This window comes from Phalangium opilio, unplaced genomic scaffold (assembly GCF_054372755.1).
Source record: "Phalangium opilio isolate 3A_F unplaced genomic scaffold, DU_Popi_V2 ptg000105l_1, whole genome shotgun sequence".
Lineage (NCBI taxonomy): Eukaryota > Metazoa > Arthropoda > Arachnida > Opiliones > Phalangiidae > Phalangium > Phalangium opilio.
Window position 1 is genome coordinate 10133500 of NW_028324207.1, and position 18336 is coordinate 10151835.

Genomic DNA, 18336 nt, shown 5'->3' on the forward strand with positions numbered 1-18336 from the left:
CACTGGGAGCCAAATAGTCGCGGTGAGGCTGCTTTCCCATACACATCTGGAACACCTTCAGCTGGCTAGTAAGTTGATACATTTATTTTTAGTACATTTAGTAATTATTTATTTTCAAACAAATACATTTAGTAATTATTTATTTTCAAACAAATACATTTAGTAATTATTTATTTTCCCACAAATACATTTAGTTATTGTTTATTTTCTCACAAATACATTTAGTAATTTTTTATTTTCACACAAATACATTTAGTAATTATTTATTTTCACACAAATACATTTAGTAATTATTTATTTTCCCACAAATACTTTTAGTAATTATTTATTTTCCCACAAATACATTTAGTAATTATTTATTTTCCCACAAATACATTTAGTAATTATTTATTTTCAAAGAAATACATTTAGTAATTATTTATTTTCCCACAAATACATTAAGTAATTATTTATTTTCCCACAAATTCATTTAGTAATTATTTATTTTCCCACAAATACATTTAGAAATTATTTATTTTCCCACTAATACATTTAGTAATTATTTATTTTCCCACGAATACATTTAGTAATTATTTATTTTCCCACTAAAACATTTAGTAATTTTTTTATTTTCCTATTATTTCTTAGAATACATCAATAAATATCCGTGTAGTTATTTATATATCTCGTTAACAAATTCTTACGCGTATTTTCGAATTAAGAGTCATCGCGAATTTACAAAAATATTAGTAGTTCCAATATTGTAAGTAATAAAGTAGTAAATACAATTAACTTTGTATTCCCTAATTGGAACGCACCCTCACTAGATAATTCCATTTTTTAAGAATTTTCATTGACTGACACGCCTGACAAAAAATTTGTTTACGGTTACAATTATTGTAAGAACTTCTATTTTGTTTCACTTAGTACTTTGGTTAGTTGAGTATTTGTCGAAGATTGCGTTAGCTATTTACACGCCATTATACATACTTCAGCTTATGTTCATTTCCAAGTGTCACTTATTTAAATAAACTTGGTTTCATCCTCGAACGACAATAAGAAATATAGTAGCCAAGTATCACCAAGAAGCGACATCTAGTTTACTAGGTAGAAGATAATGTTAGACTAATTAGGGTTAGGGTGAACATCGTGTAAAAGAAACTCGTTTATAGAAAACTTAAAGTTAATTTAATTAGGCATCAAAATATATTATACAATTTGGGGTTGTTAACAGCTCACGAAAATTAAACCGACTAGCAAGAAGTGAAGCAAAAAAAACAACTGATAATTATTATAACAGATAAGCGTTAAGGTAACCTTTGAACCAGTCATAAAAAATGCCGTCACGCCACCTAGGCTAGTAATATAGTTCACGATCGGGTCAAAGATCAACAAAACTCCCCCTAACTATATTACATTTCGTTCAACATATTTCTGTTAATATACATCTTATCTGGAATGTTTTCCCCTGCCTCTAACAGCTGCCTCCGTACAGTCTTTACACGGCCAATGAATGCTGACATGGGTTCTTCAGGCTTGTACTCGAGTGAATAAAACTCCTTCCTTAAGACCCCGATCCTGGCTCGTGACTTCGGTTCAAATGTATTCTTAATTTTGTCCCATGCTTCTTTAGGCGAATTAATGCCATCCAATAGGCTCCGGTAGTCTTGCCCTAGCGTCATGGCTAGGATAGAATATGCTTTTGAAGCCTTACTCTGGAAGCGCTGTTGTACAGTATCTGGTGCCTCTGAATTCGGTTCCACTTCATCTCCCGTTATTATATTCCATAAATTGCGTTCCCGTAAAATCATTTCGATTTCGAATCGCCAATTCCGATAATTTGTTCCTTCTAATTTAGCGACTTGTCCTACCGAAAACGCGTTGCCACTGTCCGCCATATTTGTTACAAGTCTTTGTTCCACCAAAGTTCACTTAACCTGTCTGGCCCTGACACGCCAACCACGCTCTGCTACCACAATGTTAGACTAATTAGGGTTAGGGTGAACATCGTGTAAAAGAAACTCGTTTATAGAAAACTTAAAGTTAATTTAATTAGGCATCAAAATATATTATACAATTTGGGGTTGTTAACAGCTCACGAAAATTAAACCGACTAGCAAGAAGTGAAGCAAAAAAAACAACTGATAATTATTATAACAGATAAGCGTTAAGGTAACCTTTGAACCAGTCATAAAAAATGCCGTCACGCCACCTAGGCTAGTAATATAGTTCACGATCGGGTCAAAGATCAACAGATAAAAGATGCCTAAGTATTCGCGCGACATAGTCCCAGTCCTCCTTTCAATATACAAGGGGGGACGTAAAAGGAGGCCGGGCTAATTCGCCTCTGCTCAGTCGTCAGTAATTTTCGTCATTCGCGTCGCTCTGACGTTAGGATCAAGAACCAATGAGATGCTAATTGTAAATTAGAGGCGGGGATTAACTCCGGACCTACGTTTGGACTGGAGATAAAGCTAGAAATGTGGCGAATTTATACCTTCTCCCTAGTGAACTAGATATCACTTCTTGGTATCACCTAAAGTGAGCAAAGGGAAAGTGTGAAAATGGCCAAAAGTCGCGAGACATCAGATTTTCGCCGTAATTGGCCGCTGTACCGGCGTAGTTATATTAGGAGTATTCACTCCCTTAAAGTAGCTATTGTGTATGCTAAATTTCATTCGGTCGAATGCGGCCTCGCTCCAATAGGAGTATACCCTTTCTATACCGTGTCTTAAAATTTGTAATCAGCTATTATCTGTGCAGGATTACTTCGTCTTTGCTTGCGGGTAGTGTGATTTCACCATGAAGATACCTATGCTTCGTGCAAATACTAGTCTGAACCGACTCTTAGCGATGAGTTTGTTTGGATCAAAGTCGTTTTAAATAAGTTTTCGGTTTAAAGTTCCGTTGCGAGGGTTTTCATTCCTACAATCTTCGTTTAAGCTTAATGATGTGCAGCGGTTCTCGAAACTGGAATCTTGTCAGTAGCTCGACGGTGAAGACGAAAGAAGCGACTCCAAGCATTGCCGCCCACAATCGGAACTTGGCTTCAATGTCCTTGAACCCGAGTACGTGTACTTCATTCTCAGCCGTCGAATGTTGAGGTTCCACTTCGATGTGAAAGTCTCTCTCGAACAAGCGGTAAAATGCTGTGGCTTGGCCGGTTTCCAAGAAAGACCGCAATCTGTAATCACCAAATGGTCAGATACTTTTATTTATCAATTCAGTAACTCAAATCAGGTTGCAAAATTTGTCCGCGTGATTAATGCTGACTTTATTTGATAGTTTCAAGGTACACACGACACTTTTGGCCGGGACTTGAAAAATGATGTTCCCCAAAGTGACACAAGGCCTATGAAGAGTTGACGATAATTAAGCCGATTTCGATTAAAATGCGCGAGTTATTAAATGAATTCGGGTGGATTTCACGGGCGCGTAGCGATATGAACATTTAACAAAAACCCTCATTGTAAGCGTGTTTCGTGGTTTGCACGCTTCTCATTTGGACTAGGTTGACAGTGGATTACCAAATGAGCAATTGATTGGTTTAGCGGTGCTTTGAAAATGGTCTATGGGATCAATCGGCAGTTGGAAGTGGAACTGCTATAAATTTCCATTTTACTACGCATCGGTAATTACGTAACTCGATACGGAGCTCTTGAACTCGCCATTACGCGCTCGAGAGTAGTTGTATAATAATTAGCATTTTTCCAGCGTTATTAGTCAAGGCGCGTGAACGCCAGTTGAGGCATAGAATTATAGAAGAAGACTCTACTAGCTACGTTTTATATAAAGATCATCGTTAATGTGCGAAGGAGAAACACCTAAACCTAGACTGTTCTTGCATTAAGAAATTTAACGAACCTTTGGTTGATGTACTTCAGAGCTTTCGGATTCATTGTTGCATTGTTAACTGGGAGCACTAGCGGTTGTTCCAAGTACTTGGCCGAACCAAGATGAAAACGCAATTGTTTCAGCTTTGGCTCATCGAAGTTCATTAACAAGCCCATCTGTAAAGTAGGTAAATCTGCAAACCATATTTGCTTTCCTGACTGTAAGTCTCCCGCTTCAATGCGTTTTGCTCGCTGATGCAAGAGAGTTTTCATGTCATCGTCAGTCTGTTAGAATTGAAATTTTAATAATGGACTTTAGGAATGAGATTAAAGTATTTAAAAATCCCCACCGATTGTTTAACACGGTCTTCTATTGACTCAGAAATGTAAACTTTGGCGTCGGGTACTTTCAATAAATCGGGAATTCCGTTAATGTGTTCCTTTTTTTGAGACGAGAAATTGGCTTTCAAGACTCCGTTGAACAAATTGACGAAAATCACAATTATCAAGAGATAAACTCCAACGCTGAAGCGAATCGCCAGTGACGAAGGAATGTCGAAGCCTGCAGTAACACGAACCAATAGTAAAATTGAGTGGTTGAGTGCACTGTTCATTTACATCACTTTGTTGGACGTGTGGGTGTGTCTGTGTGCATTTTTGCACCCATAGGGATCGCGTTCGCAGTTTGCAAATCGAAGCAAACGTGTTCGAAATTTCTGGACCGCATTCATAGTTCAAGGAAGTTCGAAAAATTGTATTATATCCACAACTTTGTTTATAAATAATCGTTTATGCAATATTTTACGGAAAATGGATAGAAAATGCCCAGCTGTAATTATTTTCTTTCTTTTCTTTTGATTGGATGTATTTTTAACTTTGCGCGTCCATCATAGATCTTCGTGTTTAGTGTTTACGCGTGCAACGGTGCGAAACAGGCAAGGGGGGGGCTCACGCTCCCTTCGGAATTTTTTCTCTCTCCAACAATTCCCTTGTGTGACGTCACACTAGACCACCGCGGCTCTGCTTGGCATAGGAATCAGGGCGCGCGCTTTAAAATTTTGTAACTAACTGCCCCTTAATTTCCAAAATTTGAAAAGCCCGACCCGGCCCGGCCCGATAAATTGTTCGACTCTAGAGACTCTACCTTTTCCCAAAATGGCTCCGAAATAAAGAAAGAGTTTTTGAGCAGCGACGGACATCATTGATCCTGGCATTCCCTTGACTCGCTTGTGAATGATATCAATCATCGTTAAGACTCCCATGACGCAAAGCAACCCGCTCCAAACCTGAAAAAGTGTTTTCAGAGAAGAAACGATTATGAATTGCTTTGGCTCTGAAGCAAAGGGCTTAACCTTAGCATCACCGGCACTAACAACAGAGTTCTTGAATACGCTTCACATACTTAAAGATATACGTTCTACAGATTTACACGAAGACAAAATTCTACATATTTTATATACACTCCATTCTACATCATTACACGAACAAGAGGATAATTTTGAACTGAAAGAAAATGTTTTCCCCGAATTGTAACTCGTTCCTCGACGACTAAATCTGATTTGTTGGAGTAGTTTGACATTTCGTAACTCTAATTGTTACGTTACGTTTGGTCATAGCTTATAGGGACCGATTTCAATATCGCGGTGTAATCATGTTACACCAAAAGTCTGATAAGACTTTCATGAAGTCTTATCAGATTTTTGGTTACACCACCCTATAGCTGGAGGCTCCTAGCAGCCCACAAACTAAATTATGTGTTTATTTAGTATTTGTAGATGATAACCTTGTTTTTCATGAATTAAAGTTATGTAAATAAGATAAACAAAGGGTGTAGTTCTTCGCATTTAATTCTGACACCCACAATTGCAACGCCAATCATGTACAGCTAGTTCAGGATGTGAAATTACCGTAATTTTTAACAAGTCACGAAAAACATTTACGTATCAGCTAGGTGTGGTTGGGAGTGGGGAGGGCGTGTTAGTTTCGTATGAGCTTATTTAGTACAGTATTCGTGTTTTTTAACTGGTTTAGGTAATATTCGGTTGGGGTACATTAAGGGTTTACCAAACATAGCTGAAAAGGTCTTTTCGTCTATCCAACATACATAGCAACCCAGCCTTCACACACAGTGCCCTTTCCGCCTAAAAATGAATCTTTCACCCTAGCTACCTTGCCCGCATTCGCTATCCCCCTCCCCGCGCTAACCCCAGAAACCGGAGTAAAGAGAAAATATTTTAATTTGAGACGCTTTCAACAAATGGGCTTCGCTACAGCTGTCCATCAAATTAAACCAAATTGGAGGGTTGCCGCGATACCAATGTTGTTTACCAATACTCCCAAGAGCCGGAGCAGGGGTCCCGACTAATTAGTTTTACGTCCGTCCGAAGTCAGTTTAACTGCTGCAAACGCAAACGAAAGCCCCAATGTAATTTTTTTTATCGAAATTCTTTGCTTAATCGGTATCTAGCCACACTTGTTCCTGCCGCACCCCGGCCACAAACACACGTACAGATCATCAGTGCAAAGCAAGGTCCGGTTACATAACCACACCGAGCAAAATTACCCGTAAGTTAGCGATTAAAATTATGGAATAACAAAAATAACCGTAATTTATGGTATTTTATATTATAACAGGCTTATTACCGTGGTAATTTACGTAATTTACCGGTAAAATTTGTAAAATTGCGGTTATTTACGTCGTACTCTCTATACTTACACCAATGGAAATAGTTTTTAAATCGTCGAAGGCTCCGACTGGAGCAGCGTTGAACGTCAGATTTTTGGCAGACATTAATCTTTGGTGGGCGTACATGAATGGCACTGTGAATGTTGCCAACTTACTAATTCGCATTGCATATTCGTAACTGATCGGAAATGCTGTCAGGTCCGCTTTCTGGAAATGCGTATGTGAAAAACAGTTTGTATGTAGTTGGCCCTTAATGGGAGCATGAAGGGTTGAAACAAGTTGAACTCATTCGCTTTAAAATTATACAGTGAAATGAAAAAAGGTTAATGAAAAATAAGGCCTCTCTTTTAAACGATTTTCATGTTGCCTGAAATGTATTCTCGACCATTTTTACTCTGAATTTCCAAGCAAAGCTGTACCATCCATTTTAAATAGGCCTTGTCAAGAAAACTAGAGTGCTCTCAGGTTGAGAAGATTTCACCTACTAGAGTTTTGGCGGAGAACTTTTCGTCAGTGAAACACGATCTAACACGCTACTACGTCACACTTGTTACGTATTTGACTTATTTAAACTTTGCGGGTCAAATTGTTTTGAATTATCCGTCGCTAGGGGTCGCTAACGAACTAGTCAAAGCAGGCTACAATGGGGGGGGGGTGGAATAAAGTATAAATGGAATAAAGTATAACGGGAATAAGGTATAATAACGAACTGGAATAAAATATAACTGGAATAGTGTATAACGTCGTATTTGAAAACTGGAATAAGGTATAACTGTCCAATACTGGAATAAAGTATAACTGGACTAGTCTATAACCGCGAGATTCTATACCGGAATAAGGTATAACCGGATTAATGTATAATGGACGTACGTATAACGCCAAGTTTGACAACTGGAATAGCATATACCGGACTAATATATAATGGACGTAAGTATAACGCCAAGTCTCACAACTGGAATAACGTATAACTATCGTAGACTCTGTATAAAATTTTAATTGAAAACCGCAATTGGAGCAAAATCAGTACACCGTCAGGGAATTTCTACGCGTGGCAAGTCACGTAGTTGCAGAATTGGACCGTCCCACTGTGCCGATTCCAGGTGTTATACATGCGCAACCAGCGGCGGCAGCAGTCGGTCCAGCCCCGGCAAAGGTCGGTCTAGTCCATCCAGCTGCGGCCCACGCTATCGGTCCAGTTCTTGCCCCACCCCCCGGTCCAGCGCCGGTACTTGATGTCGATCCAGCCCCGGCCATCGTTCCAGTTCTAGACCAGGCACCCGGAGTTGACCCAGATCCGGCCCCAGCCGTCGGTCGAATCCAGGTCCCAGAAATAGGCAATTTGTGCACGGTATGCATGGTAAATAGAAGAAATACTGTGTTTGTTCCATGTGGCCATACTTGCGCCTGCGAAAGACGTAAAGACAGAATTATGAATAATGATGTGCAAAATAGGAAGTGCCCATATTGCAGGACCCTCGCCTCAGCAGCTTACAGGACTTTCAACCCATAACTGCAGTTGTTTTTATTTTTTACCATTGTTTTTAATTTGGTATTATGCGGTTTTCAATTAAAATTTTATACAGAGTCTACGATAGTTATACGTTATTCCAGTTGTGAGACTTGGCGTTATACTTACGTCCATTATATAAAACCCCAGAAAAGCGACATCTAGCGCCATCTAGCGCCATTTGTGAAATCCTAACTGCCACCCCCCTTTTTTTCGTATTGCATGGCCTAGTATTTGAGATGGCAGTGAAATGGAATAAAGTATAACGGGAATAATTTATTATCCTCAATACCTTTACTTTAACCGTTGTCTTGCAAGATTTCAAAAATTTCCCCTAGTTTAAAATTTGCCGCCAGTTTAAAACCCCAGAAAAGCGACATCTAGCGCCATTTGTGAAATCCTAACTGCCACCCCCCTTTTTTTCGTATTGCATGGCCTAGTATTTGAGATGGCAGTGAAATGGAATAAAGTATAACGGGAATAAGGTATAATAACGAACTGGAATAAAATATAACTGGAATAGTGTATAACGTCGTATTTGAAAACTGGAATAAGGTATAACTGTCCAATACTGGAATAAAGTATAACTGGACTAGCGTATAACCGCGAAATTCTATACCGGAATAAGGTATAACCGGATTAATGCATAATGGACGTACGTATAACGCCAAGTTTGACAACTGGAATAGCGTATACCGGACTAATATATAATGGTCGTAAGTATAACGCCAAGTCTCACAACGGGCGTATATCTGTATAAAATTTTAATGGAATACCGCATAATACCAAATTAAAAACAATTAATGGTAAAATAAAATGGTAAAAAATAAAAAAGATTCTTCAGTTATGGGTTGTAAGTCCTGTATGCTGCTGAGGCGGCGGTCCTGCAATATGGGCAATTCCTATGTTGCACATCATTATGGCCGGGGTATCGTTCCCGTTCTAGACCAGGCACCAGGAGTTGACCCAGATCCGGCCCCATTCGTCGGTCGAATCCAGGTCCCAGAAATATAAAATTTGTGCACGGTATGCATGGTCAATAGAAGAAACACTGTTTTTTTACCATGTGGCCATACTTGCGCCTGCGAAAGGTGTAAAGACATAATCATGAATAATGATGTGCAACATAGGAATTGCCCATATTGCAGGACCGCCGCTTCAGCAGCATACAGGACTTAAAACCCATAACTGAAGAATCTTTTTATTTTTTACCATTTTATTTTACCAGAAATTTATCACAATAGTAGTAATAAATTTCTGATTTTACCATTAATTGTTTTTAATTTGGTATTATGCGGTATTCCATTAAAATTTTATACAGATATACGCCCGTTGTGAGACTTGGCGTTATACTTACGTCCATTATATATTAGTCCGGTATACGCTATTCCAGTTTTCAAACTTGGCGTTATACGTACGTCCATTATGCATTAATCCGGTTATACCTTATTCCGGTATAGAATTTCGCGGTTATACGCTAGTCCAGTTATACTTTATTCCAGTATTGGACAGTTATACCTTATTCCAGTTTTCAAATACGACGTTATACACTATTCCAGTTATATTTTATTCCAGTTCGTTATTATACCTTATTCCCGTTATACTTTATTCCATTTATACTTTATTCCACCCCCCCCAATAAACCTTAGAACAAATATGACACCCGAACATCGCGGTTGTTGTTTCTCATTCTTAATTAACACTCAACAGAGCCAGCCATTATAATTAGTTAAGAGTGAAAGAAACAGAACTAATATAAAAGAACGTAAAAACACTCGAGGACCGCCGTTCCGTCGAATTTTTCAGAGCAAGAAAGAGCAATTCTCTGGCAGTTTTTGAGATCAGTGGAAAACGCGACTCAGGGCGAGTGTTGCACTCGTGTTCCCAGTGACGGACGAAAACTGGCCCAGAGTGCGCTTAGAGTGCTCTAGTGCAGTCGGTGGACTTAAGTTTTTTAGTCAAGGCGTTGCTTGTTGCAATTTCGACATCAATAGCGCGCTCTGCTGGTTACATATTCTCCTAGCGAGATTTGCCAGAAGTTAAAGACAGCTTGCGCAGCGGGAGATGCGCAAATTTTCAAATTTTCCTCTCTTATCTGGATTAGGCTTGCTTGGCAACTTGAATAGCGCACAATGAAACCGAGGGTGGGGCACTTATTTCAAACTTAGGGCTAAAATGTTTTATTTATAGTGACAAACCTCAAAGGAATCTTCATCATCTTCATTCACGTGTATGTACCTTAAAATATAAGCTCAATTAGGAAAGCGTCTTTTACAACACCAAGAGCAAAACCAAGGGGGAGTACCAAACTATAAACCTTGACCAAATTTCAATATAAACAAATTTCATCGAAAATCAAGTTTGTTAAGGGTGGTTTTAGAATCCATAAAATGAAACCACATTTACCTAGATATGGAATTATTTCTCTTTTTTGAAGTAAAAATTTACGAATTTTTAACACAGTATTCCAAGCATACCGAATATACAGTAAAGCAGACGACATTTTACATCCAATAAGGATATGTCTTGGAAACATGGAAATCAGTCAATGGGAAAAAAACAGGAAATGAAGTGTATAACCTTGGGAGAGATATAACCTTTATGTGTTTGTAAGCGCCCAATTGTCTACGCCTCAACTGCTAACCCTATATACTCATAGCTACATTCACAACTGGTTTGTAGTGTAAACACTATCGTCTTGTTTCAACTTAACAATTAAAAATGCAACAGTTTCTTAACAATCTTAGTTAAAATGAAGACTGAAGGAACAGATATTAATAAAAAATGTCTTAGTGGACAAAGACTAGAAAAAGTAAATCATAAGAGAACAAAATGGAATCACCGAAGTCACAGATATTAATTTTTTCAGTTTAAAGACATGATTATAAAACATCAATTATTTGAAAAAAATACTTATCTTCGTTTTTTTCACCAAAATTACATTTGCATTGTTTTTGAAAGACAGATTATTTATTCTATATATCCTTTTTAGTATTAACAGTTTTCGAATGAAAAGTATTAGAATAAATATCCGAGTATTGATATGGGCAGTAGCTCATGACTTATCATATATTTCTGATATGGGTTATTTTTAATGGTTTCTCTTTTCGAATTATAAGAGAAAACGTTGTTTAAACCGACTAAATGCAACCGAAGGATGAAATTTTATCTTTTATCATGATTGACATTTTAAACGTCACTTTAGGGTGCTTTGGTTTTGCGCCTGCATTTATACGACCACGATGCGATTGAGTCCCATTTTTTGGGTCGACGATTTAAAATGTTTTATAAATCAATCATTAAAATTTGGATAAAAGATATTATCAGAAGGGAATAACAGAGAAGGGAGACATTAGAGCCTGCTTTGGTAACGAGAGTCCGACCAACCTCAAGAAAACCGCGAAAACTTTGCGCAAGTACACAGCTTTTAACCAATTTACTGCAAATATAGTTCGGTATCAGGCGGCCTATTTGTCTGCTAGATTTTCATTCTCCAAAGGCTTAGGGCTGTCGATGTTTCGTTCTTGTGTAATTATAACCTCAAGTATGTATTTTATTGAAAATAATTTTTATTTTTTAATATTAATTCAGAATAATTAGTTTTCATCTATTTATTACCTTCAAATTATCTGATTTTGGTATGTTCTCAATTCCCGTGTATCTAAATTAATTGCACAGCTTGATTTCGTTTATCAACATGAAATTCGGCCATTTTTATCTCCTTCAATGTAAAGTTGTAAACAAAACTACTTTTTATTCGTCAACCGAGACGTCACCTTCTTATGTGACGTCACAGCTACGACAGAAGTTAGATAGCCAATCAGTGAAGGGTAGTTGACTTGAGGTTGGTAAGACTGTTGTTACGAGTATAAAGCATTATGGAGATATAAAGTGTGTCCCTTCTCTGTTATTCCCTTCTGATATTATTAACAAAAAACCTTAGGTATTTTATTGAGTGCTTGAGAACTGTTTTAAAAGTCGTGATTGAATTAGTTTGGTATGACTTCGACTTGCTATTTATGAGGAACACATTGTAGAGCAAACGTATAACACGAAACACGTAAATGGACACTGACTATTGGGCTTAGTTTCCAGTATTAAAACGTGTTGTAGTTCAAATTAAAAGCCGCAATCCTTTTAAATATCACTAACGAGGAACGGTGTCTATCATGGGCTACACTGGAAATCTAGCTGTAAATATAAACGATGTCGCATGTATTTGTTATATAGTAAAGCTTTGACACAAACCATTTTGAAAAGAATGCAAAAATTTCATGAAGCAAAATTTTGGGCAAATGTATTTTTGGTGAAAAAAACGAAGATAAGTATTTTTTCAAATAATTGATGTTTTATAATTATGTCTTTAAACTGAAAAAATTTAATATCTGTACTTCGGTCATTCCATTTTGTTTTCTTATCATTTACTTTTTCTAGTCTTTGTCCACTAAGACATTTTTTATTAATATCTGTTCCTTCAGTCTTCATTTTAATTAAGATTGTTAAGAAACTGTTGCATTTTTAAAATTTGCACTAAGCAGAAACATAAATAAAGGGGAGCGTAAGCATAAAGGACCTAATATTGCTAATTAGTTACTAATGCTTTCAGGTACCAGACAAGTTAATCAGTTATTACCAATGAGATAAATTTATCTCTGAAAACATCAAATTTCCATACTAAAATTATTTAAAGCAAATACATGTTGTGGTTTAGTTTAAACAAACACCACTAGATGCTCCCATAGTCGAAAGGGAATAGCTAACTGGCCTGCTAAGCTCAGTAAAATTAAAATGTCCTAAATTATCGTGTTTTTTGTAAAAGGTTCTAAACTTATAATTTCCTGATTTTAAAGCAAATATCTGCCTTTGTTTAGTTTAAACATACGCCACTAGATGGTCCTGTAGTTCAAGAGCGGAGTTGACAGGCCCTAATTGATTTATCAGTAAGTTTGTAAAGGGATGAACAACGAGTTTGGCCTATTTTGGGAGGTGTTTTTGGGAGTAGTGTTAGTATTTCCTGGAATATTGGTTAGGCAGATGGATTGAACATCCAATGCCAATGCACTGATATCGCTATAGGAAATTCACGGTTGCCCAGTAGATCCCTTTGATGATGTACACACTGATCCATTTAATTTATAATTTCGTGCTTATGATAAATTTAGTGAAATGTAATTTTGTAAATCAATAATTCAACAGTAACTTAAAATCTTTTAAACTGAGTTACAGACACCCATATAATTTATAAACAAATTTATTTTTGCCTAATTACAATTACTGGAACAGCTTGGACATTAAATATTGGTTTGTGGGTGACTGCCTGACCGGGTTTAGCGACCCTATGATTCAATATACCTATTAATAATATTACTAGTAAGATTGTTTTACTTATATTTTCATCAGCAATATGGGAACTGATAATCTTGGCAAAAACTGCCCATTGTTTATGGTTTTTTAGGTAATGTTAGAATATGCACTAAAATGAACATTATATAAATAAACTGTATCCTTGAAATAAGCACTAAATTATTAATAAAAAATGTAATTATTACCCAATCAAATTAAATGATTGGAAGAGCCACAATACAAAATACGGCTTTTTTTCACAGCGGTGCTAATTAATTAGTTGGGCAATTGTCATTTTTAACTAATTGAAAATGGTAATTGAATTATAAGTAATGAAGAAATGAAATAAAATTTAGCATGACGGAGTCCTTGAGGCTTGTCTAACTTTTCGAGAATAATACACAGCTTCCGCACCTCTTTTTCGAGGAGATTAAACATTAAAATAATTTGCATTACCAAAGGCGGAGTAGGAAATCGATGGACACTTTTCTAGTGTTATATGTTACATATGGTTTCTTTTTTACCCTTGGCACCAGTTTAGAAACCAGGTAACAAACTCTTATGCGTAGAGTTTGCATTAATCTATCTTAAACAACAAAAATTTATCTAATTTAAAGAAAAAATTATTCTAATTAGCGGTTATTGTTGGTCGATGGCATTAATAAATAATTAAAATTTTAATGTTAACTAATAAAAATTATTGGAAGAGCCGGACATACCTGTCCACCATCACTTGGGCTCAGCTCAGCTCACGTTACTTTATAGAAATTGACAACGAGCTCACCTCAAGCTCAAAATTGAAACAATGTTTCCTTAGAGCTCAATGTGAGCTCAAGCTCAGTTAGTTTTTATAAATGAGCTCGCCTCGGGCTCGGGTTCATTCGCATAATTTTGATGGGCTAAGCTCGAGCTCAAGCTCTCTCTAATATCTTTCGCGGGCTCAGCTCGGGCTCAAAATCGATAGAATTTAAGGCTCACCTCGAGCTCGGGCTCATTCAATTTAGTAAGCTCAAGCTCGAGCTTGGTCTCATATTTCCGGAGAATATTTCTTCCAAACAGTGTAGATGTTGAAATAAATAACTTTGCAGCTCTTTTTACGCGATAAATGCAAAACTACAATACATATTTACTATCCAAATGACTTGCACTACATTTGCATTAAAAAAATTTCAAAACTTCATCTACCAATGAGTAACGCTAGTTTCTGTTGGCACTGAATACGGCGCTGAGCCAAGCTGAGCGCAGTCTCAAAACAGTGAGCGCCCTTTCAAAATAGGCGGTCTCATAGTTTTCAGTTGGCCTCGCTCGAGCTCAGGAAAGCCAAAACATTTGTAAGAGAGCTCAGCGCAAGCTCTCGTTGATTTTACAGTTGAACCTGGGCTCAGCTCAAGGCTCACTTTGTTTGTGACGTATTGTGAGCCCGGGCTCAAGCTCAGAAAACTTTTTCATAAACTTTCGGGCTCGGCTCGGGCTCGTGGCTTTATCAATTATTTTGAAGAGCCTCGCTCAATTCGCGCTCGGGCTCGCTAAATTGAGGTGAGCGCGGACAGCTATGGAGCCGGAATGAAAAATATTGGTTGGTTTGTTGACAGGGTTTAGTGATCGTGTGGTTTATCAATTATTTTACCACTAAATTAAACAAACAAAATGATCTAAGCAGTGGTTATCGTTGGCCGGTTGCACCAGATATAATCTCTGTAGCGTTTATCGTTGGCAATCTGGCCATTGTTTATTGTTTTCTTAGGTAATGTTAGAATGGGCGCAAAATAATTAATAATTCAATTGTTACCTAGTACAAATGATTGGAAGGACCTGAATTAAAAATATTGGTTGATTTGGTGACAGGATTTAGTGATAGTGTGATTGAATCTATCATTTATTTTACCAGTAAAAAACGTATCTTCGTAGCGGCAGAAGTAAATAGCATAGCATATTTAACCGTTGGCTGGTGGCACCAATCGAGAAACCAGGGAACGAACCCTTGTGCGTAGACTAAATCGTAGTTTGCATTAATCTACTTTAAACAACAAAAATTGATTTAATTTAAACAAATTACCCAATTAGCGGCTATCGTTGGCCGATGGCACCAGGTGAAACACCTTAAAACGAACGCAACACGGCCAATTGGTCTCTAGTCTACAATCAGCCTGTCTTGAACTTTTGACCGAGGCTTTTTTTTTGCTCCGTTTAATGTCGAGCTAGGGCTGGGGCCAGCCAAACAGCTCCAAAAGGGAAGGTACAAATAGGAAGGCACAAAAATAGTGGCAGAATAACAATATACAATAATAATAACAATATACAATAATAACATTAATTAAGGTACAATAAGTAGTGGTGGAATAAATTTTTTTTAGTCAAATCAGTGAATTTAAAAATTATCGGCAAAATCTTAACTTTAAATTCTTTTGTATTAAATTATAATGAAGTTTAACTTACGACAATAAAATAAAATTAGGACTAATTAACCCCTTCTTTTATACGAAAAGTGAAAAACTTCGCCTTAAGCTCGAGCATAGGCAGAGCGGACGACGCATTGTCTAAACAAAAAACTTCGCTCTATTAGGGGTAGAACAGCGGAAGTCCAACAGTACGTTTCTCTATGATTTTAGCCAGGATTAAACCACGTAAGTCCAACAGAATAAAAGGTCGTAAGTTTAAGTATGAGCTTAAAAGTACAAAAAGTAATACTTAATATTAATTATTTTCAATAAAACTTCGGAAGGCACCAGTTTAATGTTCAACCTTTCATTTAAAACTGTTTTCAGACCTATCGAATAAATAGTCTTCAAAAAATGGTCTAGAAACTTTGGCCATCACAGCAAACATTTCCCATTTTATTCCTATGGGAAAATTTCCCTTTTTTTGCCAAAATGACTGAATAATTTTATGGAAATGAAAACCACCCTTAGCAACTTTATTTTCTATAAAAAAAACTAATTGAGGGATCTCTTTGCAATTTTGGAGCTGAAAGGTCACTTAGGCCCTAGCTCGTCAATAAAATAAAGGAGCAAAAAAAAAAATTTTAGTTCAGTGGATTATTTTCAAAGCAGTACCTAGTAGCGTTTTTGGTATCATTTCGCTTCGGTTAATTTTACGGTAATTTCTTAAAGTGTACGGACAAGATTAAATTGGTTTTTGCTTAGACGCGTATTCAAGGCAATTATTAACAGCTGAGAATTGTACTCCACTTCCATTTGCTCTTGGGTAACGCGGTTACCTGGCATACTTTACCGGAGATGTTTATTATTTTCAAATACGTAATAAATCATTCTGTGGACAGAGAAGTCAGGATAATCCCAAAGCGGCTAGGAAATTAAAATTTATTACGCAATTAAAGTTTATTTAAAAAATTTTAAATTTCATTCAAATAAGAGGATTAAATTTAATATGTTATCATAAAGTTCACAACTTTAGTCTGGAACACGGAAACTCAATGCGCAATTTCTTCAAACTCAAAAAACTCCGATGCACTATTTCGACAATCTTACAGCGTCAAGTTAACGTCACAACGAGCACTCTCAGTACAATATTCACAACTAAAACGTTTTCAGATATTGATAACTCACCTTATCAGAGAAACTGAATACGCTTACGTTATAGACCTCTTCTTCCATATTTTAAGCAAATAGAAGCACCTTGTCCAACAGCAAATTTACGCTCCGATTTAGAGACACAAAATGATCGAATCTACAGCGTGTCCTCACCAGGAGAAGTCAAAACGAGTTTTACCACCGGAATCGACCGAAGAGTCCAATTATATCCGCATACTCTTTTTGTTGTCGCATCATTATCCTGTAAAAACAGAGCCCTAATAGTGTTTCGACACCATTTAGTTAAAACTTTCATTTCTAATCACGAGAACAGACTTGGATTAACAGCGCCAAACGAAGAGCCAATCACCCTCAGATTCCCGGTCCACCTATTACAAGTTACGCGCTATAATTCTAGCGCTGTCAAGAGTAGGCCTTTAATAGATTAGGCGTAATCATTTTTGTAAAAAATAACGAGGGTGCAGACTTGTTCACTGATTACTCTGAGTGGCTGACCCCTCAACGCGAAGTTGGAATAATTACTTTTTGAAATGATGGCATATACCAGAAGCAATCACGGAGTGTTATTTAAGTCATTTAAAAGTCCACTTAGTTTTGCACGCACATTTGCGAAATCAAAACTATAGAAACTTGACAGCGTTACGACGCCTATTTCTAAAGACCAGGAGTTCATAATAACCCCCCTTCGGGGGGGGAAGTATGAAACTGGCCATAGAGCTAATGGTAAAAATCGCGAACAACAAGATTCTGTCGTTGCGCATAGAATGGATTAGCCTGTTTATGGACATACAACCTTACAATATACCGTAGTGGTATCTATGCTCCTTGGTTTTCGTTCCAGAACTTCCGTTGGCTGGGATCTCCATCGAAAAGAAAAATGGCGATATGGTGGACGTAGAAACACGTTGCAATTCTTATATTAAAGATACTGGGAATAAATTTGTTCAAACCGTTTTAATTTAACCACGGAATTCTCATTCACACATATCACAAACATCATTGACGATCGTTTAAATGTTTTGTAGAAAACTAGAAACCTTGACTAAAAACCAACTTCTTAGCCAAGGCTTAATTTACACCGTTCCGACAGAAGCAGACGTAAGCCATTTTCGCTCCCAAAATCACAAGATAAAAATAGTGCTAAACCGGAAGTGTGTAAGTTAATGCGCGTGGGCGCTAAAAAATGGGGTAACTATTTCTTTGGTAGTTAAGCGGTGTATGAATCCGCTGAGCTTTACGGCGAAACTTTGTTGTTACGGGCTTTTTAACCAGTTTCGTACTTCGGGCTATTATGAACTCCTGTAAAGACGCATTTTCAATGAAGATTTTTTTGATCAAAAAATAAGCCTTTGCGTCAAAGGCAGGAACACTAATTGTAGATGGTTTTCAAACAAGCTTCAAATTCAGTTCGAGAAGCAGCGGATATCTAAAAGACTT

At 37.1% G+C, this 18336-nt stretch overlaps 1 protein-coding gene and 1 long non-coding RNA gene across 4 annotated transcripts; one reads left to right on the forward strand and one right to left on the reverse strand.

The window, feature by feature from the left end:
- The first annotated feature begins 21 nt into the window (after positions 1–21).
- Positions 22–4241, forward strand: LOC149629908 (uncharacterized). The gene is made up of 3 exons (XR_016374400.1): positions 22–68; positions 2923–3179; positions 3265–4241. It is a non-coding gene; the product is annotated as an uncharacterized LOC149629908 (long non-coding RNA).
- On the reverse strand, positions 136–16860 carry LOC149629909 (uncharacterized). Of its 3 annotated transcripts, none has more exons than XM_089851595.1 (7): positions 16580–16860; positions 10204–10243; positions 6529–6705; positions 4957–5098; positions 4163–4374; positions 3844–4097; positions 136–3163 (listed from the first exon to the last, which is right to left on the reverse strand). In XM_089851595.1, exons 1-7 carry the CDS (start codon positions 16615–16617, stop codon positions 2905–2907), a joined length of 1122 nt encoding a protein of 373 aa, XP_089707721.1. In that variant the 5' UTR covers positions 16618–16860; the 3' UTR covers positions 136–2904. The 3 variants fall into 3 exon arrangements, with proteins under 3 accessions (XP_089707721.1, XP_089707723.1, XP_089707722.1); XM_089851597.1 differs by lacking the exon at positions 16580–16860 and adding an exon at positions 10412–10474; XM_089851596.1 differs by lacking the exons at positions 10204–10243; positions 16580–16860 and adding an exon at positions 6984–7117.
- Between the last annotated feature and the right edge of the window lie 1476 nt (positions 16861–18336).